The following is a 23,729-nucleotide window of genomic DNA, read 5'->3' on the forward strand; positions in this document are numbered from 1 at the left end:
TCAGCTAGACCTATTGGCCAGCAAGCCCCAGGTATCCTCCAGTCTCCCCCTCCCCAGTACTGGGAGGACGGATTTCCCGCAGCTTCTTGTGTAGGTGCTGAGGGTGTGAGTTCAAGTCTTGGTGCTTACGTGACAAGTACTTATGGACAGCCATCTCTCCAGCCCTCCTCAAGTGGCTCTTAGTAAGAGTGATGGGGTGGGAGGTTTGGGGGGGCCTGTGAATCACTGTCATTTTGGCAGGGAGGTGGGGGGAGTTAGGACAGTGAATGAGAGGGACCAGAGGTCCACGAAGCGCGATGTGGTTGGAGGACGATTGTCCTGTGCTGCCAGGCTTGCTGGTACATTATCGAAGTCCCAGCACTAGGATGAGGGAGGTAGAAAGATCAAGTTTATCCTTAGCTGTGCATCAAGCTAGAGGCTGGGCAAGCCTACATGTCTCAAAACAACATTGTCACGAACCCCACATATCTTTAGAATGACACATTCAGCCGTCGGGTTGTTAGAGACCGTGTATGAACATCCGAGCCAAGAACCTAACTCTCTTTGACTCATATCCACAAACCCTTGGTGTTCTAATATCTACTGACTCCCAAAAAAACAACCACCGTATAAATAAGAGGGAGATGGCGCTTTGCCCTGGCTGGAATTTTATCAGGATGTGTTCACAATTTCAGAGACTCTGTTTACTGGTGGCAGGATGGCCACAGGCGTTGATATTGCATAAAACCACAGCTGTCTGCATTTGCAGCTGCTGATTCATGATGATTCCACACTGAAAACAGGCGCTGACCACCTCCCCGTTGTCTCCTCACATTGTCACACCTGAGCCTTTGCATAATGAAATACACATTTCATTATCACTTTATTGTACGTTCCCTTTTTTGTTACAGTTGGGCATTGTATTACTTTTTAAAATGATGTCTGATGGTAGGTTATCTTTTACCTGAATTTCATTTTAGGGCAGCAAAGGAGGCACTACATCACATCCATTGCCAAGAGGAGATGCTGGGTTGACAGGGTGTAAAGTTGGCTGGGATGAACAATTTCCCAGCCCTTTCCAGTCTTGCTATTTAGAACTATCCCCGACTGGGGACCACTTTCCTAGTCTATCCATCTGAGAAAGGGCTATCTCAGGGATGCAAAGAGTTCTCCAGAAGCTGTTGTCGGGACAAAAGACAAAAACTGTTCTGGAAGCCTGCTCCTAAAAGGCAAGACCTGGATCCTCCACTCTGCTTTTCAGGAAACCTCAAAGTTAAGTGTGTTGGCACATACCTGCAATCCCAGCTCTCAGAAGGTGGAGGCAGGAGGATTAGCAGTTCAAGGTCATCCTCAACTACACGAGATCTGGTCTAAAGAAACAAGAAGTAAGGTAGAAAAAAGAATGATTTCTGAAATTCAAAATCGTGCTAGACTAAGCCGAGGAGGGCCCTGGGTTCTGCCTTAGCTGCTCTTACTATCAGAGTCTACTCTTAGCTATCCACAGCCAGGTACAGAGGGCAAAGCCAGAGGAAGAAATGGCACTGGGTAACGGAGCATGGTGACACATGCCTGGAAGCCCAGCTGAGAGTGCTGAGGCAGGAGGATCAGAAGGTCAAAGCCAGACTTGGCTGCACAGTGAGTTCAGGGCAATATAGGTTTCCATGAGACCCTACCTCTAAAACAGAAAGGGCGACTGGAAATGTCACTCACCTGCCGTCCTGCAGATGTGGACAATGAGTTTGGGGGCCACAAGAACAAGAGGAGTGGAACTCGGGAAGGGCAGGGAAGGGGCCAAGGGTATGTGCTGTCTATGCCAACTGCTTGGGTGTGCAGCTAGCCCTCAATTTACGGCCTCTGTGACTTTAGGCTGTTTATTTAACTGCTCTTAGCTCCCCTCTACACAAACAAAGACAGTAATAGTCCCTGTGCTTCTGAGAGCTGCTGGGAGCTATGCCTGTCACATAGAAGGCATGTCAATCTCACTGTCTGCCTCAGAAAGCTGGGGGGGGGGGGGACACGAGTTATTTCCAGTGGTCACACTGCATGCAACACCTGAGGCAGAAGCAGAGTCCTGATCCCAGCCCCAATTTCCCTGCTGATGTCTCCCACTCAGCTGGCTCTGAGAGCCGGTTTCAAGTCCCTCCTTTTTTATAGATAGGGAAACTGAGGCCTGGAAGGAGAATAGGGACAAGGTTCACACTGCAAGCCTGTGGTGCATTCTCAGTGCATCACCCTGCTTTCTCAGACGCTGAGGATGAGGGGTGGGGTGGGGAGAGAGAGAAGCGACTAGCTCACAGCTTCATGGCAAGCCCTGAAGTCTTCTGGGATGCACCTCCAAACCCCTGCCCTCAGAATTCATGGTCTGATAGAGGAGGCAGCAGAAGGCTGAAAGAGCTCGAAGGCACCCTTCTCTGCGTGGACAAGGAAGGCTTCCCGTGGCAGGCGTCACGCCAGAAAGCATGGGGATGCAGACAGGAGACAGAGAATACTGGATCTGAAATGCTGTCCCTCAACTCCTCAAGCCACAGTATTCGAGGAAGGGATGCCTTTTGTCCCTTTTGCAAAAATAACAAAAAATGACGGGAATCTGCTTCCAAGCTCGAGGCAAAAGGGGACGGACGGTCACAGATACAACCAGGAAGACTGGCCGGTCCAACAAACCAGGGAACTGGATGAATTCCCATCCAGCTCTGCACTGTGTGTCCCTTATCCAGCACGGTCCAAGGCGGCCCGGAGCTGCTCTCCTGATCAGCCAGGCTCGGATGTAACACTTGCTCTGTCCCCAGCCCCCGCTCCGGCGGCGCCCCTCTGCTCAGCGCGCGCATCATCTGCTCCGCTGCCCAGCTCCTGCCGCCACTGCGCCCGCGCCCGCGCCCCCCGGGGCGGCGGAAAGCTGGCATCCGTTGTTACCATAACAAACTCAATTGTTCTCAGCAGGGCCCCAGCAAATAAAGTCATTCATTACGGGCCTCTCCCGGCCACCGTGGGCTGCGCGGCAATCAGCGGGCCGCGGGCTGCCCCCTCGCGGGCCGAGACACGCGCCAGCGCCGTTACCTGCCGGGGCCAGCCCGCGGCGCAGCGGCCGCCACGCTGCGCCCCGAGGCCCAGCCGCAGCGGCGCCGGCGGGAGCAGCTCCCGGTCGCCGATTAGTTTTATCTCGGAACGTCAATTGACTTATACTGATTGGCTTCCAGCCGCCAAATGTCAATTAAATTGCAAATGTTCAGCGGAGGCCCAGCGCGGGGCGCGATGGCAGGCGGCCCCTTCCTGAGGGCGCCCGGTGCTGCCGCGGTGGGTTTGATTTCTCCTTCCACGCCGCGTGCGACAAGGCCGAGCCCTCCCGGGCCAAGAGCCCGCAGGTTCAGCCTGGGAATTGGAGGAAAGCCTGCGGGGGCGCCGAACCAGCCCTGATTCTGGAACAGCTCCGGCTTTGAGAGGAGGAACCTTCGCTAGGTGGCAAAGCAGGGTCTTGGGATGCAACTTTTGGCGTGGCCTTTAAAAAACCCCTTCTCGCTTCTCCCGCCTGGTTTTCCTCAACTGCTAAGGTTAAGAAAGACTTGAAGGTTTGGAATCTTCTAGCCTAAGCCCCGGGTTTGAGTGTGCTGGAGGCAAGGGTTGGAAACATCAGCCAGTAGCCTGGTGCACTCGCAGAGCCAAGTCCTAAGGCATGGCCTGAGCTCCCAACAACCCTCTGAAGCAGATTCTGTTTGCTTGCTGGCTGGCTGGCTGGCTGGCTGGCTGGCTGGATGGATGGATGGATGGATGGATGGATGGATGGATGGATGGATGGGTGACTGGGTGGCTGGATGGCTGGGTGGCTGGATGGCTGGGTGGCTGGGTGGCTGGCTGGCTGGCTGGATCGATGGATGGGTGGGTGGGTGGGTGGATGGATGGATGGATGGATGGGTGGCTGGATAGCTCATTTGCTTGCTTTGAAACAAGGTCTCTTGTATCCCAGGCGGGCCTGGCACGCACTATGAAACTGACCTTGAACTTGGAATGTTCCTGCCTCTACTCTCTCAGAGCTGGGATTACAGGTGTGCACCACCACCTTTTTGTGTGGATCTGGGGATGAAACTCGGGGCTTCACAGGCCCTATGCAAAGGCTCTACCCATCCGGGAGGTACTATGTTGTTGTTGTTGTTAAGCTCTGTTTTTATTTGTGGCAGGCTCTCTCTGTGTAGGCCTGGAAAGAGTGATCCTCCTGCCTCCACCCTCTCCCACTGGAATGCTAGGTGAGCACCACGGTGACTTGACTCCTGAAAAAGACCGTATTGCCATCACCACTACCACCTCCAAGAGACTGCCTGGAGGACAAGGCAGGAAAATTGTCCCAGAGTTCCCAGAGGACAAGTGACCAGTCGGGCCTGCCTTCTTCAGAAAGCGGTGGCTTCATGGTTGTTTGTCCCCACTTGAGAGATGGCAAAACTCCTGCTTGGGCAGGATCCCAAAGCAGACCCATAAGGTGGACTGCACTGATGCCCAGTAGGTGCTCTGCAGAGCACTTTCCTGGGCACTGGGGCTCACCAAATTTGCCAGGACTTTGAGGGAATTGTGCACTTTCTCTTTGCTGGTAAGCACACGGGGCTGGGTGTGGTAGCATATCCCTGAAACCTCAGCACTCAGAGGTCCAGGCAGGAGGATTGGGAGTTCAAGGCCAGCTTAGGCTACACGTCAAGACCTTGTCTCAAAAAGCAGAGGGAGGAGAGAAACGGCTGTGGAGATGTCTCAGTGGGTAAGGTTGCTTGTTCTTCAAGTATAGAGTTCTGAATTTGAATCCCCATCACCCACATAAAAAGCGGAGCATGGCTGTGCGTGTCTGTAACCTTACCATTAGGTAGTGGATCCTTGTGAACTCAGTGGCCTACAAGCCTAGGCAAACAGGTTTGGTAATAGACCTGTCTCTCCATGCAAAAACATGGAGAGCAATAGAGGAAGACTCCTAATGACCTTCTACAGCCTCCCCATGAGTGTGCATGGGTGTGTGCACCTACACATTCACATGCATTTACCACACACATATATGCCATATACATGCCACAATCACACACCCAAAAGAAGAAAAGGGGAGAGGGAAAGGGAGGGGAGACTGAGGCCCAGAAAGGGTTGCTCAAGATCAGCAGCAAGGGAGAGCAGAGGCAAGACTTGAGGGCTCAGGACTCCCAGTCCAGTGCTCCCAGCCCTATCTCAAAGAGGCCTTGAACAAGGACAGCTCAGACTTGGGCTTTGCTCTCACCCCTCTCCCCTTCTGCAGGGAGCTGAGAGGAAGACATGTGACATTGATTTGGAAGATTCTCTGAACCATGAGGAAGAATATGAAGGAGGTCCAGGAAAGAGCCATTCGCTGGAGGGATGAAGCCTTGGGCCCCAGAGAGGTTTGGCTTTTGGCCTGTCAACGGTCTCCAGTGTACCTCTCCCTCTGCCTCTTCTGTCTGCTTCCCTGAGGCTGTCTCTTGAGAGAGAGCTACAAGAGTTCTTAACTGATAAAATGTCCAGCATTTAAAAGCTACAAACCTGGCCAGTCGTCCTTTGCAGAGAAGAAATGTTCACTGAACAAAAGTGCCATTCAGAGGTACTGGATGGAGTCTGTGTCTCAGAGAGAAAAGAAATGAACGGAAGATGGAGAAGGGGGGCGGCGTAGGAGGACAGAAGAGAGGGAACCAGGAGCTAGAGGACTTGTCAGGCTTCCTGCATCCAAATGGGGCCCAGATGGGACAGGACCACAGCTAAGATCACACAGCAAGGCAATACTGAAACCAAACAAGGGGACTCAGGCTCCTCCACCTGAGTATGCGCTCACAGCCTACAACAGCACACCACACACACACACACACACACACACACACACACACACACACACACACACACACACCCCAGGCACAGCTGGAATCAGCTGAGATTCCGAAGCATGGGGCTAAAATGCTGCCTGTCTAGAGTGCTTGCCCAGCACGCACAAGCACCGGGAAAGATCCTGATGCGTTCTGTAAACTGAGTGTGTGTTACACCTCTAATCCAGGTAATCCTGGTGGGAAAATCAGAAGCTCAAGATCATCCTGGGCTACAAAGCAAGTTCAAGACCAGCATGAGCAACACCAGCCCCATCTCAATAAGTGAATAAATTCTGATTGTTTCTTCTTTTCCTTCTGAACCTAGCCAGAATAACCTTATCAAGCTGATATACCATGTTCAACAAGAGAGGAAGCCAGACATGGTGCTTGCAATCCTAGCACTTGAAGACTGAGGCTGGAGATTTACTGTGAGTTGGAGGCCAGCGTGCTATACTATGAGATCTTGAGAGAAAAATGATGCGGGGGCGGGTGGTGGGGTAGGCAAAAGAACAGGGAATAGAGAAATGTCTCCTCAAGGCTTTCATGTGGAATCTTAGATTCAGGGTAAAACCACTCTGCTCTGATATTAGAAAAATAATAATCATTCCCTTGGGCCAGCGCAAATCAGATATTATAGGTAACATTTTAGTTACTAAGAAAGATGGGGAAGCCCCCTTTCTAACAGATAAAGAAACCAGGGATCAAGGGAGATCTTCAGCTGTGAAAGCACACATGACTGCTGGGAGGGACCCCATGCATCCATGGCGTCATCCATGTGAGTGGCCGGGCAATACTGGAGCTAACTGGCTCAAATGTGGCCAGGAAGAGTGCAGAGCCAGTGTTACTGGAGATGTTTCGGAATGGAGACCTGAGAGGTGAAACAAACCTGAGCTGGGTCTTTCCAAATCCAGCCTCAGGGCAGACCTGGAGAGAGCTGAGGACACGCCCCGGGGGACACTCCGCCCTACACCAGCACTATCCTGTTGTGACACTGGGAGGCAAACCAGGTCCCTGCCCATTCTGCCAAACTCCGGGCTGAGCTGGGTGACCTTGGACAACTTCCTTGAGCTCTCTGAATCTCTGTAAAAGGGAGGGTGATGAGAGTACCCAGTTGGTAAACTGGTCGTACTAACTGCATCAGTCATTTAAATGCACGTCCTCAAAACTTTTCAGTGCTGGTGATTGTATTGTTCCTTACGGTCGTTCCTGGTCAGGGCCACAGTCCACTCACACTAGGTGCACACCCTCATGCTCAGCCATCAAGAGAATCCTAGGCACACACATGTATGCATGTGTGCCTTAGGCCAGAGGGTGCTCCACGCCCTGTAGAATGGTCTTCCCAACTCCCTTCTATGGGCTTAGCCGCCATGCTGGAAGGAGGAGTCGTTATAACAGGTAAGGCTCGGAGTTCCACTCCACAGGCTGCCCTTACCAGGCAGCCAAACCCACGCCTCAGACACCCAGTCTCCCGTACAGGACACATACGCCCTGAGCTGGGCACTAAGGCGACATGGTGACTGCCACAGATGTACACCCTGCCCCCATGGAGCTCGGTTTTTGGGGAACAGAGGGGGATGGATCAGTGACAGATGTTTCCTTTTTATTAACGGTGCTGCGGGGACAGGTGGGCAGGGGAACCCCTCTCTGTGGAAGTGGCAATCAAGCTGGATCCTAAGTCATAAAATGTCACCTGGGCTATGGTGGGGCAGGGAAGGGACACTGCACCACAGTGGAAGGCCTCGGGAGTCTCCTCAGCACCCCACATGCTCAGTCCATCCCTGTGGCTCAGCTGCAGGTACAACCAGTACCTTTGTTTACATATGGGGAAACTGAGGCTCACAGGTCGCTCTCAGAGGAATAGCAGTGGGTGAAGTAGAAGACCCCAGGTTGCCTGACTCTAGCCCACCTACGTGATGTCAGCAGGAAAGGGCAGGAGGTGCCGAGGAAGTGCTGAAGGAGCTTCCGTCTGACAGACTGAGCATGGAGCGGGGAGGGACTTCGTCTCAGGAGGCAGCCAGCTTTGTTAAGAAGTTCAAAGGGCTTCTGAGGACAGTGTGTGGACGAGAACTGTTAAAACTCTCCTGAGGGCCATGCATCAGAACAGAATTGCAGAGGAGACATTAAGTGTGCTATGTGAAAGCCAGACTCTTTGGAGAAATCAGGAGACAGAGACCAGCACAGCGGCTGTAGCAATAGTCCAAAGGGAACAAAGAGAATCTCTGGCCAGTGCCAGGGCGGTGGAGATAGAGAGCAACAAGGAGGTTGAAGAAATATTTAAGACAGAGACACAGTGTCTTCAAGCAGACATCTGCCAAAAGGCCTTTTTCTGTGTTCACAGGCAGAGATTCAGACCTAAGGAGAGAGACATTAAGAACCCTATCTAACAGTCAGTCCCCAGGGACACAGACAGACAGACAGACAGACACACACAGACACACACAGACACACACAGACACACACACACACACACACACACACACACACACACACACACACTTCAAGGCATTTTCCAATCAGATATTGTATTTAAAACCAGGAAAAGGTTTACTGAAAGATATTTCCTGTGAGAAGTGACCTGCCCAAGGTCACACAGCTAACAAACAGAAAGAGCCAGAATGGAGCTCCAACACCACTCTCACTCCTGACACACCACCCAGTGTGGGACCCTTAAGATCCAACTGTTTGTTCTAGCGTGAGAGAAGCAAGCCTCAGAAAGCGGTGACTTGCCCAGGGTCACACACCAAGTAAAAGCTCAGGCTAGACCAAAGAATTCCTGGAAAGGTTTGTGTCCAGACGTCGGGGCCACAGGGTGAGAAAAGGGTGGAATTTACCCCAGCAACCATGGCCACCCTCCCCTCTGGCAGAGAAGTGAGAGTCAGGGCTACCCAGCCATGCCACTCCTGCCCAGGAACAAGCATAGCAATTCACAAATGGCCAGTACCCACCGCCCGGGTACCCTAGACAGCAACTAAGCTGTCCTGGGTCAATGGTGCCACCTGGTGGTTGGTGCTGGGAAGTTCTAACCCCGCCTCCCTTAACCCTTTCCCAAGGGGCCACACCTTTCTCTGTTTGCTCATAGCTCCCTTGATCTCACTATAAGCGATGTCTCTCACACCATCACCTTCTTTACAACTTCTTTTAGTGAATTTTCTTTCCCTGGAACATCTCAGCTTGCCTCAGGGCAGGCTCTTTCTCCAGCTAAGCAGAGATGAATGCAAATGATACTCACGCCAGTGAAAGTGAAGACTGGGGGGCGGGGGGTTAAAGTGAAATCAGACACACGCACAGTGCACACACATGCGTGTGAGTCACTCTCCCCTAGTGTCCCAGAAATGCCCAGAAGCCCCTATGTAATCAGTTCAAAAATCTCCTTTCAGATTCGTTTTTCGTCTAGTACTGGGCATCAAGATAAATACTGAAGGCACTTTCTTATTTTATTTTATTATATTTCATTCCCAATCAATATCATAGCTGGATTTTCCTCCCACCAAAAATATGCCCAGGGTGGGGCCTGCAAGCTAGTGCAGAACTGAACCGGGTGAAGAGATGGGTGGGTCCCCCTCCCCTGCTCGGAGGGAGCACAAAAGGATGAAAACTGGAGGGAAGGAAGTCAGACCTCAGACCCTACAGACATTCTGCTGGAATACGAAATGCTCAGTGGTCACGCCTCCCTGTGGAAGTAAAGGCTGAGAGGAGAGTCAGAAACCACACATCCGCTGTGAGAGGATGGCCAAAGCCCGGTGTGCCCTGCCGCTCCCTCCCGGTTAAGAATGGGAGATCCCAGCGCTCTCTCTCCTTTAACTAGAACCACAGAATCTGCTCTCCCTGTCTGTATGAGATGAGCAGGCACCATCAGAGTCAGGAGCAGCCGGTGCAGAAACCCCCAAGGTGGAGTCCAGAGACTCAGGGGGTTCCCAAGACCCTCCAGGGGGTCTGTGAGGTTGAACTATTTTCACCATAATGTCACAGTGTCATTGGCCTTCATTCAAGCACACAGTGGAGTTTTCCAGAGCCTAGGAAGTGTGGCATTATGACAGTGAGTTCAGAGGCACCCCTGAGACTCCAGCTGTCCTGTCAAACCAGACCTAAAAATACTTGCACAGGTGTAGAACAGCATCACCCCTACTAAATCTTCAGTTTGGAAAACAGTTCTTATACATGTTTTATTTATGGTTGTTATATGTGTTACTTCTTTATTGTTGTTATTTTCATAAACTAATAATTTAATTTTACCCACTTTAATTAGCCCCAATACTTTAATTAGTCCTCAATAAGTTTTAAGTTTAAAGGGGTCCCAATACCCAAATTCATATTCCCAGGGCTCCCCTGAACCCAAAAGCAGTGAATGGGCACTGGAGTCTGGGGGACTGTGGGAGGCTTGGGCTAAGCAGGCATGTAAACAGAGCGGTGAGGGGGTTCAGTGGCTCCGGCTCCCACACAGGCTTTCCCTCACTGAATCAAAGTGAAACTGGGGGACCAGAGCTAGGAGGAACTGAAACCTGGCCCCCGACCCTTGGGACAGGCCCCAAGCCCGAGGGAAAGGCCCATGAAGCCCCGCAAGAGACCACCTGGACTCTTCACCCAGGAACCCTGGCTGCCTGGGTCTCCGCTGGGGTGCTCACGGTTTCAAAGGAAGGACGAGGAAGAGCCAGGCTGGGAACTAGACATTCAGAACAGCATGTCTGTGGACCCCAACACAATCACTGGGTGACTCCAGAGCTTCATGCCCCGGGGAACTATAACACAAGTGACCCCAGCCCCACTGTTCTGGACATCTGCAGCATGGCTCCTTAGCCCCACCCCAAGACGCTGACTTCCCAAACCACCTGCTTCTGGCCTGGGCTGGACCACCCACACCCCTGACCACAAGGGTGCACACACTTGTACACAAGCTTATACACCCTTTGCCACTCCTGGGACCTGCCTCCTACGGCCTTTGGCTGTGTGGAACGCTTTTCTCTAGGGTCTGGGCTCAGATTCTAAGAGCGTTAGGTTCTTGGGGCTTAGAAACCAGCAAAGCTGAGGTGCTAGAGCGGGCTGAGAGCAGCCACCCAGAAACCCAAAGCGGCCAGACCTGTGAGTTATCACCCAGAGTTCCAGATTTGACTGCAGCCCGCAGATGAAATCGTCTGAACAGTGACTGCAGGCGAGGACCTTCGTCACGGTTCCTGCCTGGACAACAAGAGAATTCAGGGAAGAGGCCATCTAGATGAGTGTACAGGACACCCCTCCCAGGGCCAGGGAAGCCACAACAGGGGCCATAACAAAATGGCAGTAACCACCTACCTGCCCCCTAAAAGCTACCACGAGAACGGATGCCTCCGTTCAGGCAAAGTTCACCCTGGGAGCATCCCACGGCCATAGCCAGTTGTGAAGCGGGAATGGCCAGCCCTGAGCATCCACACAGTGGGGTGAGCTGGCTATGGACAACCCAGACAGGCTAGCTAAACCACTTCTTGGGGGGTCCCTGCCAGATGGAGGGTGCTGCCGCAGGGTGGCTGAGACACAGGGCTCACAGAACCCTAGTGGAAGAGTGAGAGGAGACATAGGAAGGTCAGACAGAGCTCGGGGTGCAGTGCCTCTGGGGATCAGTGGGTGAGCGCCTCGTGCGGCAATACGCTTAAGGTGAGGTCACATTGGCTCTGAACAGTGAGGACCACAGAGGACATCAAGGATGTTCTGAGGAGCCAGGTCTTCTAGGGTTTGCCCTCTGACCCACTCGGACTCCTCTTCCCTCCCGGCCTCGTTTCTCATCTGCATAATGACCTTGGAGGAGGGGACCCTAACCTCCAGGGTGCCTTCTTTGACACAAGCTGGTGACTCTAAGAACCCCTGAGACACCAGCCCTCCAGCCCTTGCCTTTGTCCTCTGCCCTGGAGGGCACCACCTGGCGAGCACCCTGCACCTCTTTCCACGAAAAAATGAGGCTTGCTCGGTTCTTTTTGTTTTTTTTTCCCTCCTGTGAAGGAGCGTGGTAAACTCCCAAAGGCAAAGAAAAAGAATGCCGAGTGGCCCCCGGTTTTGTGGCGGACACCTGGGGGCGCTGTTGTTCAGCCTGGAGGTCCATGGGCTCCCCAGCTTGTCCTCCTTTCCTCCTATTCCTTCAGTGCCCCCCACCCCAACCCCTGACTGTTATAAACAGGAAGTCAACAGCGGGCAGACCTGTGAGTTTCAGTTGCCAAGCAGCTCGAACTGTGGCTGGAGCCCGCCATCCTACGCCTGAGACGGGCCTCACCTCCTCAAGCCCACAGGGCCGTTTATAATGCCGGTACTTAAACCCTCTGGGGGAGTCACTTCCCTTTAACCTCAGGATATCTACAAGGCTCTGGCCACCTCTCCTTTCCAAATGGCAAAACACAGATTCAGAGACCATATTACTTGCTCAAGATCTCACTACAGGAAGTCCTCAGACCATTCCACTCCTGCTCTAGGATGCCCCAGAACCTGTGTCCCAGACTCAACATCTCTAGGAGGCAGGGCTCCCCAGAGGTCACAGGTCTGTGAAATCTTGAGATCTACGGGCCAGGGCTGCCATTAACTCCTGACAAAAGAGCCCCAGCTTTGCCCGTCCCCCATTTCTTCTAGGAAATCTGACAGGAAGTTCCCCCACTCTGTTCCACCCTCTGCCCAGAACACAGGAAATGTGTCCAGGGAAAGACAGACAGACCAGGGCCCGCCAGCCTATGGCTCGAGTGAGTGCTGAGCCTTGTCGGCCCATCACTCCACCACACAGTCCTACAGGGATTTGCTGGGTAGGGCTCTGACCGAATGACAGAAGTTTCTTATCGGCATTGATGAGAGAGAGATCGAAAAATAAACAAAGAAAGGCAAGTGTGGGGTGGGTGACTAAGAGAAAACACACAGGACTAGGAGAACCCATCTGAGAGGCACTCCCACACAAAAGGCACCAAGCACCAGAGATACAAAAACCCCCAGCACCAAGAACAGAACAGACAGTCCTGAGAGGAGGCCCAGCCAACTGCCCCAACCTCACTATGGGGTCACACTGAACTTGCGTTATTTAGACACACTGGCACCTCAAGGTCCTGGCTGTCCTTCCTGTCCTCCCTAAAAAGCCAGAAGCCTCTTTGCAGCAACCCTGGCTGCCTCACCAGAAGCTGGAGCATTTGGTTTTCTGAGCTGATGAAAGGATTCTCACTCCACTGACCTCCTGTATTCAAGGCTTTTCAAACTCAGGGCGGGCAGGAAGGGAAGGTCGAGGGGATCTGAATGGGGCCCTTGAGACCAGCAGGAGAGTGCAGAAGAAGGCCTCACAGGAGATCAAAGTCCCAGGAAGCAGCAGAGGGGCCACCTTTTCACTCATGGCTGCTATTCACAGCCCTGCCTGGTGCTCCCAAGTCCAGCCTGCCAGCAGTTCCCTTGGGTCTTCCGGAGACAGATGTCCCACCTCTGGCCCTGAACCCCAAACCCAGCAGGGTCCTAGGTCCACTACCACAGCTTTCTCCCTGAAAGGTCACAGGTGAGACCAAGGGACCAGGCTGCCTCTCCACAAGGTCCAACTCAACCTGAGGGTCCAGGCCTTCCCCAAGACTCCCAGGCATCTCTGAGCAAGGGTTTGGCAAGGGGTGGAATCACCCAAGACGGGGCCCTTACCCAGTTCCACCCATGAAAAGCAGATTCGGAGCCAGGCATGACAGCAAAGGGTGAAGTGAATAGACAGACCACTTCAAACTCTGCATGTCACAGATGCACCCCTCAGCTGTCACAGCCTCCAAAAGTCACAGTAACCAAAACAGATGCCTTCTTTGATTCTGCTGCCTTTCTTTTGTCCAGCCCCTGTTCATACCTCCAGTGACGGGGAACTCACTACGTTGATAATAGTGAGTTCTTCTATCCTTGGTCCAGTCTAGCTGCTGTGAGGGAAACGCATACTGCTCTAGCAGCCTCTTGCTCCCCATGGCCCCCTTTAACCACCCATGCTCTGCCCTCAGAGGACACAGGGACCTGCCTGATGCTGCCTCGGTCACAGAGCAGTTCATCTGAGCTCTGGGCATAAGGGTCATATCCCCAGGTATGGTCCAAGACACACCCTGGAGAGAAACCTGGAATTTCTAGTCTGAAAGGACCCTTGCTCATATGCTGGTCTGCCAATGTCCTAAGTTGTTTGCTGTGGCTCCAGGACTCTCCTCGAGTAGGGCTTTCTGTGGAGGCCTTAACCCGCTAGACAGAAGCCCTGTGACTGAGGAGACCAGAGACCTCATTTGCCCTCCTCATTAATTTTGAACCCTCTGAAGGCACATGAGTGACCCATTCTACCAGTAAGCATTCACTGAACATCTATGACATACTCAGCGTTGTTCAATACAGTAGCCATTAGCCTACTGTGATGGGCAAACATTGGAAATACGGCTAGTACAACTGAGAACTAAAGCTTTTCTTCTTGTTTTAAAACAGTTTGGCTATGTATCCTAGGCTGGCCTTGAACTCACGGAACAATCCAGGTTGCCGTCAGACCCGCAACAACCCATGCTCCTGCATCGTTTCCCCAAGTGCTGAGATTATAGGCATGATCTACTGACCACGTTTGTCTAATTTTTTTTTTTTCATTTCATTTCAATGTACTTAAATTTTCAAAACAGAAACTAGGCTGGCGAGGTGACTCAGGGTAGAAGTGTTTGTAGCACATGCTGGCTGACAGGACTTCAACCATAGAAAGGTAGAAGGAGAGAACCGACCGAGTCCACGAAGTTGACCTTTAAACTCCACTCTGTGACATGTGAATGCCCTAACCCATACACATCACACGTACACAACAGTAATACTAATTAACAAATTTAAAACAAATAGCAATAAAAAAAACAAAAGCCACAGAAAAAACAGGATTGACAATATCTGATTGGAGGTTTCAGACATTTGGGGTCCAAACTGAGATGTGTTATGCATGTAAAATGTACACCATATTTCAACAACTTAGTTCAAACAAAAAGAGGCAGCATGGCATATCCGAAGATTTGATTATATGTCGAAGTGATAATGTTCAGACTAGGAAAATACGTTATTAAGACTAATTCCACTTGTTTCTGTGCAAGTGTGTGTAAGAGCATACACAGTGTGTGTGGGTGTAAAAGCACATGGAGGCCAGAGGGTCACACCGAGTGTCTTCCTCCATCGCCCTCCAGGTTATTTTTTGAGACAGGGTTTTCTTTCTTTCTTTTTTCTTTTTTTGGTTTTTTGAGACAGGGTTTCTCTGTGTAGTTTTGGTGCCTGTCCTGGATCTCACTCTGTAGACCAGGCTGGCCTCGAACTCACAGAGATCTGCCTGACTCTGCCTCCCGAGTGCTGGAATTAAAGGCGTGTGCCACCGCCACCGCTGTCCAGCGAGACAGGGTTTTCAATGAACCTGGAGCTTAGCGGTTCAGCTGGGCTGGTCAGCCAGTGAACACAAGGATCATCTACCTCTGTCTCCCCAGAGCAGGATTATAGGCTCACACCACTGCTTGAAGCTGCTTTTTAGGGTGCAGGGGGTCCAAACCCAGGCTCCCTAGCCATCTTCTCAACCTCTAACCCCGTTACTTTCTTTTTCTTTTTACTCATTATCGGGTTGGGGTGGGGAATTGGTTGGTTGATCTTTTGTTTGTTTTTGTTTATCTCTTGAGACTAGGCTCCCATTGCCCAAGCTAGCCTCAAACTTACTAAGCAGTCAGAAGCTGACCTTGAACTCTTGATCCTCAAGTGTGTTAACACACCCAGATTTGGTTTTTTTTGAGACAGTCTTGCGGTGTGGCTAGGCTGGCCGTGAACTCAATCCCACCTCCAAGTGCGAGGAGGACATGGTCACTCTTGCCCTTCTTGTGACTGTTTGGTCTCCAGAGAGTGGTTAATGACACCTACGGCCTTTGTTCTGTTTCTACAGAACAGGGCTGGTGGGCCAATCACCTCCAAAACCACACCAACACCCCCAAACATTCAGCACAGTATTTCTTGAGTCTCCAATTTTTCAAACTAAAATTTCAGGGGTTACAGTTGGTATCGAGCCACCTGACATGCTTGCCATCTCTCTCCCTGTCCAAGTCCTGGAACTGGTCTTTCTCTGTACCTGCTCACTGGAGTCCCAGACCGGGCACGCTCTCCATTACCTTTGACCGGCATGTTCTCCTTAGTCCTCTGATGCAGCTCCTGAGAAGAGTCTTCTGAGACCCTTCGGATCAAAAAAGACCCCTTTTGGCCTTGCTCATCCCACCCCCGGGGAGAGTGTCACCTCATACTTTGCCCTTTGGAGAGACTTGGAGCCTTCAGTCTTGATCCCCCTAGCCTGCCCTCTGCATGAGATTGCGTCCCATCATTGCCTTCCCAAACCTGGGGTCTGGGCAGGAAATACCCACAGGGCATAACCCGAGTCCAAGCTGGAGATGATAGTGCACCAGCGAGCTCCACTGGGAAGTCTTAGTTACCTCATGAAGACGTGGAACGGGGTGCCCGGCTGTCTTCCTCCTGACTCTTGAATACCCCTTTCCTGCAGATTCTCTTCCTGCAGCCTGCTTACCATCCTGGAGATCAGCACCCTTCCATATCCACAGTGTGAAGTCTCACCCCAGCTGGCCCCTGCCGGGCCCAGCCATTCTTTGTATTGCCCTGGTTACTGAATCATACTCTCTCTGCTCCCTCAAGGTCTCCCTTCACCACACCCTCAACATCATCCAGCCTACTAACCATGCTCCTCAGCCTGCCACTCTTTCATGCCCACCAAGGGTTCTACCCGGCCACAGGCTGCTTCACCTCCGCAGCTCCCCTCTGGAAGACCAGGCAGTGACAATCGTCCGGATAACACCAGGGGGTGAAGCCTCAGGGTTCTTCAGTTCCGTTACTTCCCAGTCTACACAAGCTACGCGACTGTCCATGGCACAGAGCACCCTGCATCCTGGGTTACCGTCCCTGATAAAGTGGGGTGTTGGCTCTGCCCCTTCTGAGGCAGATGATAGTGCACCAGCGAGCTCCACCTCTCTGAGGCTAACTCAGGGATCCATAAGACAGAGGGAGGATGAGAAAGGACGGGGAGACCTGTCAGTGCCCCCGCCCCTGAGACATCGCCCCAACAAGAGCCACTTCTCGGCTCGAGCCGCTCTGCTCCTCCTGAAGCAGGGCAGCCGAGAGAGGACTCACTCAGGTCCTCATTCTTCTCAATCCTGTGAACCTCCCAAGACTATCAAGTCTTCCTGTCTTGGCCTCTGTACCACAGACAGAAATTTCACCCAACGTCTTCCCAGGGTTCAAGACTCTCCTAGAGTTCAGAACTGGTAGCAGTGCAGAGCATCCAGTCCTACATCTCATCCTGAACCCTCCTCGGTCTTGGTTTTCTGTTGTCTTTGAGACAGGCCCTCACTCACCGTGTCGCTCACACTGACTCTGGGCTCAGAGTTTGGTCTCAGCCTGCCAAGTGCTAGGATTACAGCATGCACCACCACATCCCAACTCCTGAGAGTTGTCCTCTGATCCCCACGTGCACACCATGGCACTGCGCACCCCCACCCATAAATAAATAAATAAATAAATAAATAAATAAATAAATAAATAAATAAATAAATAAATAAATAAATGTTTTAAAATGAGTATCTCCAGAGCAGCCACCATCCTCAGTAAACAAGCTGACAAACAGAACCTTCAAGGACATCAACCACCTACTATGTGCCACCTATGACCTACTGTGTGCCTGGCTGGAGGGTCAAAAGCTTCTTCTGATCAAGTTAACCCATAGAATTCTCTAGTACCATGCCCCATCAGAATCTGTCCGTTAATAAACATTAAGCTAGATATTTTTTATTTTTTTTGCTTTCTCCAAAACTCTGCCTGAGTTTTCCAGCTGCAAAGGAGCATCCTCTAAGCCATCCCTTCACTGGGATCAAACATAGCCAGGCACCAGCTTGGTACATCTGCTTAGAGTCCAGGTGACATGGAGGAAAAAGATAACACCATCAACCCCATAAACCAACAGAGATGGCAGGCCCACTGCCTCCTGCAGCAAGCTGGCACCGCCACCCACTGAGTTAAAGACTTCTGACATCTGTTCCGAAGTATGGGAGCAGGGGAAGCGGGTGAAGCACACTCCGAGAGCCGTGAATCATGCCAGCTTGGCCTACCATTGCACACTGAGGCCAGCTCCAATGCCTGGGGCCCTGAAGACCCCAGGCCAATCCACCACGGGGCTGACTACATTTTCTAGTTACAAATCTTAAGTAGTTAGGCATGTATTCATGACAACATACATCCCTTACATGATGCTGAGGAAGAATTGTGCCAGCAGACAGACAGTTGAATCAAAATTTCTGTCGCTCTGCTCTCCAGCCCCAGACCAGAGCTTACACACACACACACACACACACACACACACACACACACACACACACACACACACACACATTTTCTGACTAAGGTTTTACAGACTCCCAGGGGGTCATTTAGTGGAAGGAGTCCCGGTCACTGTAGTCTGTGTCCTACACAAAGGTGGCCAGTTCCAATAGCCCAGACAGCACAGGAGAAGGCTGTCATCTTTGTAATCCCCAGGAGACCCAGAACTCCTTCATCTCGGGTCCAAGGGCAATGATGAGTTGGTTATTGACTTCCCTCTGCCCTTCATCATCGTCTCTCCCCTTCCCCCACAGAGCAGCGTTTCTAGTTCCTGCCCTTTCTCCCCACACGTCGCCCTCACTGCAGAGCAAAGCAGTGGTTGCCCTGCCCAACCCATCTCTTGCCTCCAAAACCCACAAAGGAGACATTGTGGCTGAGCTAAGACCGTCTACACAGCAGCCCTGGGTGCCATCTGTCCTCAGGATTCTCTCAAAAGCAGCAAAGTGCAGGCAGCAGTGGCTCTTCTCACCCAAGGAGTGAACATGGGTAGAGACCAGCAGGGAACGAGTCCCTGCTCGGGTGCCTGTCTGTCTTCCTTGTCTCGGAGGAAAGGACAGGGCCCTGGGAACTCCAGTCCTCTGCAGGTGAGGGTGTTGAGCTGGCACTTTTGCTCGCCTTCTATGAGTGCCCCTCGCAGACCCTGGTTGGTGCACCCCTGACCGGGATGCGCGGCCATCTCTTACCTTCATCCCTCTTGCGCTTGTTGGTGTCGGCACTGGGAGACGTGATGCCCAGGATGCCACTGATGGAGTACGAGGAGCCTGCGGAGTCGGTGCTCACCGACGACACCTGCGTCACGGAGCCTGTAGACACTGTGGAAGGAGAGGGGTGCGGGCCGGTCACCAGGGCGCTCACTAGAAACACGGGGCTGGGTACAACCCAGCAGAAAGGAACACAAGCGCGGAATAAAAAGGGGATTGCTAAGATCTCAGCCAGCCCAAGGGTGCAGGAGACAGGAGGATGTGGGAGGGGGGCAGCTGGTGCCTCTGCAATGTGGGGGAAAGACCTAGATGCATACTTGAGCCACGTTCATCTCTGCTTACATTCCAGCCATGCGTGCATACAGATTCACACACACACACACACACACACACACACACACACACACACACACACACACAAAATAAAATATAATAAGAAGTATGCTCTTCACTGGTGAACTGGAGAAAGACATGTCTCCCACTGATATCCTGCTTTTCACTCGGGTGTTGCGACAGCCCAGGGTGCTACTGATTATTTTTCTATTTGCCAAATGAGGAAAGTTAGTTTCATAAGGTGAAGATATTCAAAGTGATCTAGCTAAGCAGCACTCATAGTTAGCCTCAGGCCTAAAATTTTCCTTCCTACAAGTTTTCGGAAACAGAGGTGGTGATGACTTATTGTGGCCAGGACCAGGTCTCTAAGTCCCAAAGGAGGGGAGGGGCCTGCGGCAAGTTTCACAGTGACTCCCAGTCTGGAGTCTAGGGGCCCTATGAAGATCCGCTCTAGCTATGTGGCTGGATTTCCACTTGTGAGATGTGAGGGTTCTTCCTCCCTTCATTAAGACCAGTAGACTGCTCTCACACACCTCTCTGTGAGCAGCTAGCCAGAGGCAGGTGGAGCCTTTACTTTGCAGAGCAGGGTGTGGCTGGAGCCATAAGCCACTTTCCTTGGAGCAGAGGCAGCCCCTAGCTCTACAGGCCTAGAGGGTGCAGGGCCTTTCTGCTCACATCTGAGCTTGAGTTTAGATCTCCCTTAAGAGACACCAATGCAGAAATGGCTAACTTCTCTTTCCCTTCACCAGAAAAGCTCCTCAAAATAGATTTATGCAAATCCCATGACCTCTTCTGTATTGAGGTGCAAAGGACAAAGGAATAGAGAGCTCACTTGGCACTTCAAACAACAGCCACATGGAAAACAGGCTTGGCCAACAACAACTGCTCAGGTGTTTTGCAGTCACACACTGGGCACAGAGGACCCAGGGCCCTGTTCTGGCTTCACATAGGGTTTTTGTCACCCAACCTGTGAGCTCCGGCTGTCCTCCACGCTCAATAAGTTTGTGAACTATATGAGGCTGTAGACATGTGAGATAAAGTTTTCATAGAAATTTCTGGGGCAAAACATACCACTCTGCTGAATTACTGTAGAATTATTCCTCTCACGCTAATGAAGGATAGTTTTATCTTTTCATGCTACATACCCTGGGACAGTTAGAGCCACAAGTGAAATCTCAGCCACAAACACCCCCTCACCCCACCCAGGAAACCCTCCTCAACCCTGTCATTCCACCCAGCAGAGAAATGGCCCTTCCTGCTACTCATGTAGACCCGATTCCTGGGCTTTCATTTTTTGCTTTGTTTTGTAGGGTGTTTGTTTGCTTGCTTGTTTTTCAAATTACCTTCCCACATTCTCCTATGGGACTGGAAGCCCTTAAGAACAGGGATTTTTTTGTCTGGCATCGATTTCCAACCCCAGGGTCCACATAGCAAGGGCATAGTAAAGTCTTTCCAATGGCAGCACAGAATGAAGAATGGTCTTGGGCAGGCAGGACTTTGTCTTACCTTCCTTCAAAGAGTCACCCTCAGAGGATCAGAGAACTCAGGGGACACCATGTAACAAGGGGGAGATTGATGCTCAGAGATGAGATACTTGTCTGGTTGCTGGGTGAGCTAATGCCAGAATTGGAACCATAACAGGCCCCTGCCAGTCTTCTTCCTCATCACCGTGAGAAGTTCGGGTTTTTATTTAAAGAAAGAATGGTGGTGAAGGCTGGAGAGATGGCTTGTGGGCTAAGAGCACTTGCTGTTCTTCCAGAGGACTTGAGTTCAGTTCCCAGAACCCATATCAAATATCTTATGACTACCAGTAACCCCAGCTCCAAGGGATCCATCGCCCTCTTCTGGCCTCCTCAAGTAAGCGCATGCACACTGCACATACACACAGATGTAACTGGCAATGATAAATGGACTGGAATACTGTACAATCTGAGAGGCAGTGCTGCAGAATTCTTAGGGTCTATAGCACCCAAACTGGCAGAGGCTTGCTGAATAACCACCTGCTTCCTTACAATAGAGTAACTTTTCCCCAGCAACCCAGAAGTATTCCTTTGTCCTAAATGAAGAAATGACATCAAGAATATGCCTTGATTATAGATGTCATTTTCAACTCCTCTTTGAAGAGGAAGCAAGGAAAAAGTTTAGACCTTTGAGTGTGACTCCACCCTTATGAGTCATGGTCACTCTTAGACTTCCCCTGTGGACCTCGGAAACCCCACAGGCAGCCCTCAACGGTTGGCAGTGTACAAGAGAGCGAAGCGAGAGCAAGAGAGAAAAAAAGTTTGGGAAGTTTTGCTACATCTTCACTCAAGACTGCAAGTGCACAAAGAATTGCAGAAGGCTGGTTATAGAAGAAAAAAACACATTCAAAACTACTTACTGACTAATGATGCAGAAAATGTTATGAATAAGTATCCCTTTCTTGATTTATTACTTTAATTATCTGACATTCTATAGACCCCCATTAGTGGATTTTTTTTGGCTTAGATTTCAATTTTCTGTCTCATGGTGAAAGCTATTTATCATAATAATCAGTAAAATTCAAAACCTTTTAGCAGTATTTATAAAATTCATTTGCCAGGTTCAGCCCTTGGAGAATGACAAAGAAGGAGCATTAGGACGCGTGTGAAGTGTTTTATGCAGAATTATCTGTCCATAAGAATGATTAAAAGTTCTTTAGAATATTTGGAGCCCATTAGATTTTCAAATTTTTTTGAAAAGTTCTTACCTATGCTGTGACTGGAAGCTGGGACTGGCTGGTTGGGGGGCTGCTGTACTTTTGTCCGGATGATCCTGTAGGCAGTTGGGGGAAAAAAAAGGAAAACAAATGACGATTTACTATTGAGAAGGAAAGAGACCCTGAGGCTGGGACGTTGCCCCCTTGGTAGAGTGCTTGCCCGGCATGAGCAAAGCCCTGGGTTCCATCCCCAGCAAGGATGAAACTGCCTGAGCTGGTACACACCCATAGTCCCAGCACTAGGCAGGAGGAGGAGGTAAGGAAATCAGAAGTTCAAAGTTATCCTCAGCTACACAGCAAGTCCAAGCCTAGTGTGGCATACATGAGCCCCATCTTTTTTTTTTGGGGGGGGGGGTTCGAGACGGGTTTTCTCTGAAAGCTTTGCGCCTTTCCTGGAACTCACTTTGGAGATCAGGCTGGCCTCGAACTCACAGAGATCCACCTGCCTCTGCCTCCCAAGTGCTGGGATTAAAAGCATGTGTCACCACCGCCTGGCGAGCCCCATCTTTTTAAAAAATGGAAAAGAAAAAGGAGGAAGAAGAAAGAGACCTTAGCTAGTTATGCAGAGACACAGGAAAGGGGCAGGGCTGGGGTGCGAGATTATGGGACCAGACTGGGAATTAGTTCTGAGGAGTTTCCTCACTGGGTGTCTTTGGGTGGCTTGCATCACCCTCTCTGTTCACTTTTTCATTTTTTGTGTTCTGGTGTGTTAGGTTTTTCTGAAGCACAATCTCATGTGACTCGTGCTAGCCTTAAGCTCCCTATCTACCCAAGGCTAGCCTTGAACTCCTGATCTTCCTGCCTCTTCTACTAGGGGCTGGGATGGCAGGGCTGCACCAGCACAGCTGCCGGAGCACCTCCTTTTCTGAAGAACGGAGCTGATGTGACACTGGTCCAGGTCGGCCTAGCTGACGCTCAGGTGTGCCTGCAGCCCCATCAGAGATCCTTCCCCTCGCTAGAGCTCGGCTTCCACCTGTGGAACCAAAGCACTGAACCAGGCAACCTGTCTGCCCTCTGGCAGCGCTCTCGTGCTGGTTTCTGTGCCCTAAAGACTCCACAAATAAGATTAGTACACCCACCAGGGAAGCTTGCTAGGAAGAGGATGTGTGTCACTGAAGGTATGAAGTGCTGCCCAGGGAAAGCGCCTGGCTTGGCTTCCTAAGAAGCCAGCTCACACACACCCCACGGGGAGGAAGCGTCTCAACGAGGCTGCAGCCCTTGCCACTGCTCCCGGGGTTTCGCCGTGTCCCCCAGGGATGACAACAAAAAGAAAAAGGCCAACGAAAGAAAGTTAGCCAAAGAGATAAAGACCCAGCAAACGACCATCAGGTGAGGCCAAAAGAGGTGACCCAAGATCCAAGTGCAGGACAAACTCAACCACCTCGTCCTGTTTGACAAACCTATGTTTGCCAAACTCTTGCAGATCCCACAGGGACTTTGGGTTGTCTCCGTTCTGTGTTCAAAGACGTGCTGTGCTCATGGTCTCCTGGAGGCCCCAGGAAGAGTTTCCAGCTATGAACACACCACTCCAGCTGTGGTCTCTGAGAGACTGAAGGTTCTCGTTCCCTGGCCAGAGCAGCCTTCAGGGGCGCCTTAGGAAAGCATGCATCAAACTGACTTCAAAGCACAGGGCCCAAGTAATTTACACCAGAAGCACAAAGGATGGAGATGCCCCAGCCACTGCCAAAGAAGCAGGAGCAGGTTCAACAGACTGCACATTCGTAAAAACAAAACTTTATTAAATTCAAACCAACACATTTTCTGGAAAGGACCCAAGCAACTGGGAGC

At 51.3% G+C, this 23,729-nt stretch overlaps 1 protein-coding gene and 1 long non-coding RNA gene across 6 annotated transcripts in view; one reads left to right on the forward strand and one right to left on the reverse strand.

The window, feature by feature from the left end:
• The window catches only part of Pax5 (paired box 5), a 192,025-nt gene that overhangs the window by 140,521 nt on the left and 27,775 nt on the right, over positions 1-23,729 (reverse strand). For all 4 annotated transcript variants that reach the window (XM_076564114.1, XM_042271079.2, XM_076564115.1 and 1 more), the window contains exons 4-5: positions 21,933-21,997; positions 18,854-18,982 (exon numbers count right to left, since the gene is read on the reverse strand). In XM_076564114.1, coding sequence (XP_076420229.1) covers positions 18,854-18,982; positions 21,933-21,997 — 194 coding nt within the window. The remainder of the gene's footprint in view (positions 1-18,853; positions 18,983-21,932; positions 21,998-23,729) is intronic.
• LOC121827216 (uncharacterized) lies at positions 3,061-6,979 on the forward strand. 2 transcript variants are annotated; one of them, XR_013049082.1, is made up of 5 exons: positions 3,061-3,270; positions 3,938-4,016; positions 4,149-4,214; positions 5,234-5,551; positions 6,133-6,979. It is a non-coding gene; the product is annotated as an uncharacterized LOC121827216 (long non-coding RNA). The 2 variants fall into 2 exon arrangements; XR_013049083.1 differs by lacking the exons at positions 3,061-3,270; positions 6,133-6,979 and adding an exon at positions 3,391-3,524 and having other exon boundaries at positions 5,234-5,370.

The sequence above is a fragment of the Peromyscus maniculatus genome, chromosome 2, assembly GCF_049852395.1.
Source record: "Peromyscus maniculatus bairdii isolate BWxNUB_F1_BW_parent chromosome 2, HU_Pman_BW_mat_3.1, whole genome shotgun sequence".
NCBI lineage: Eukaryota > Metazoa > Chordata > Mammalia > Rodentia > Cricetidae > Peromyscus > Peromyscus maniculatus.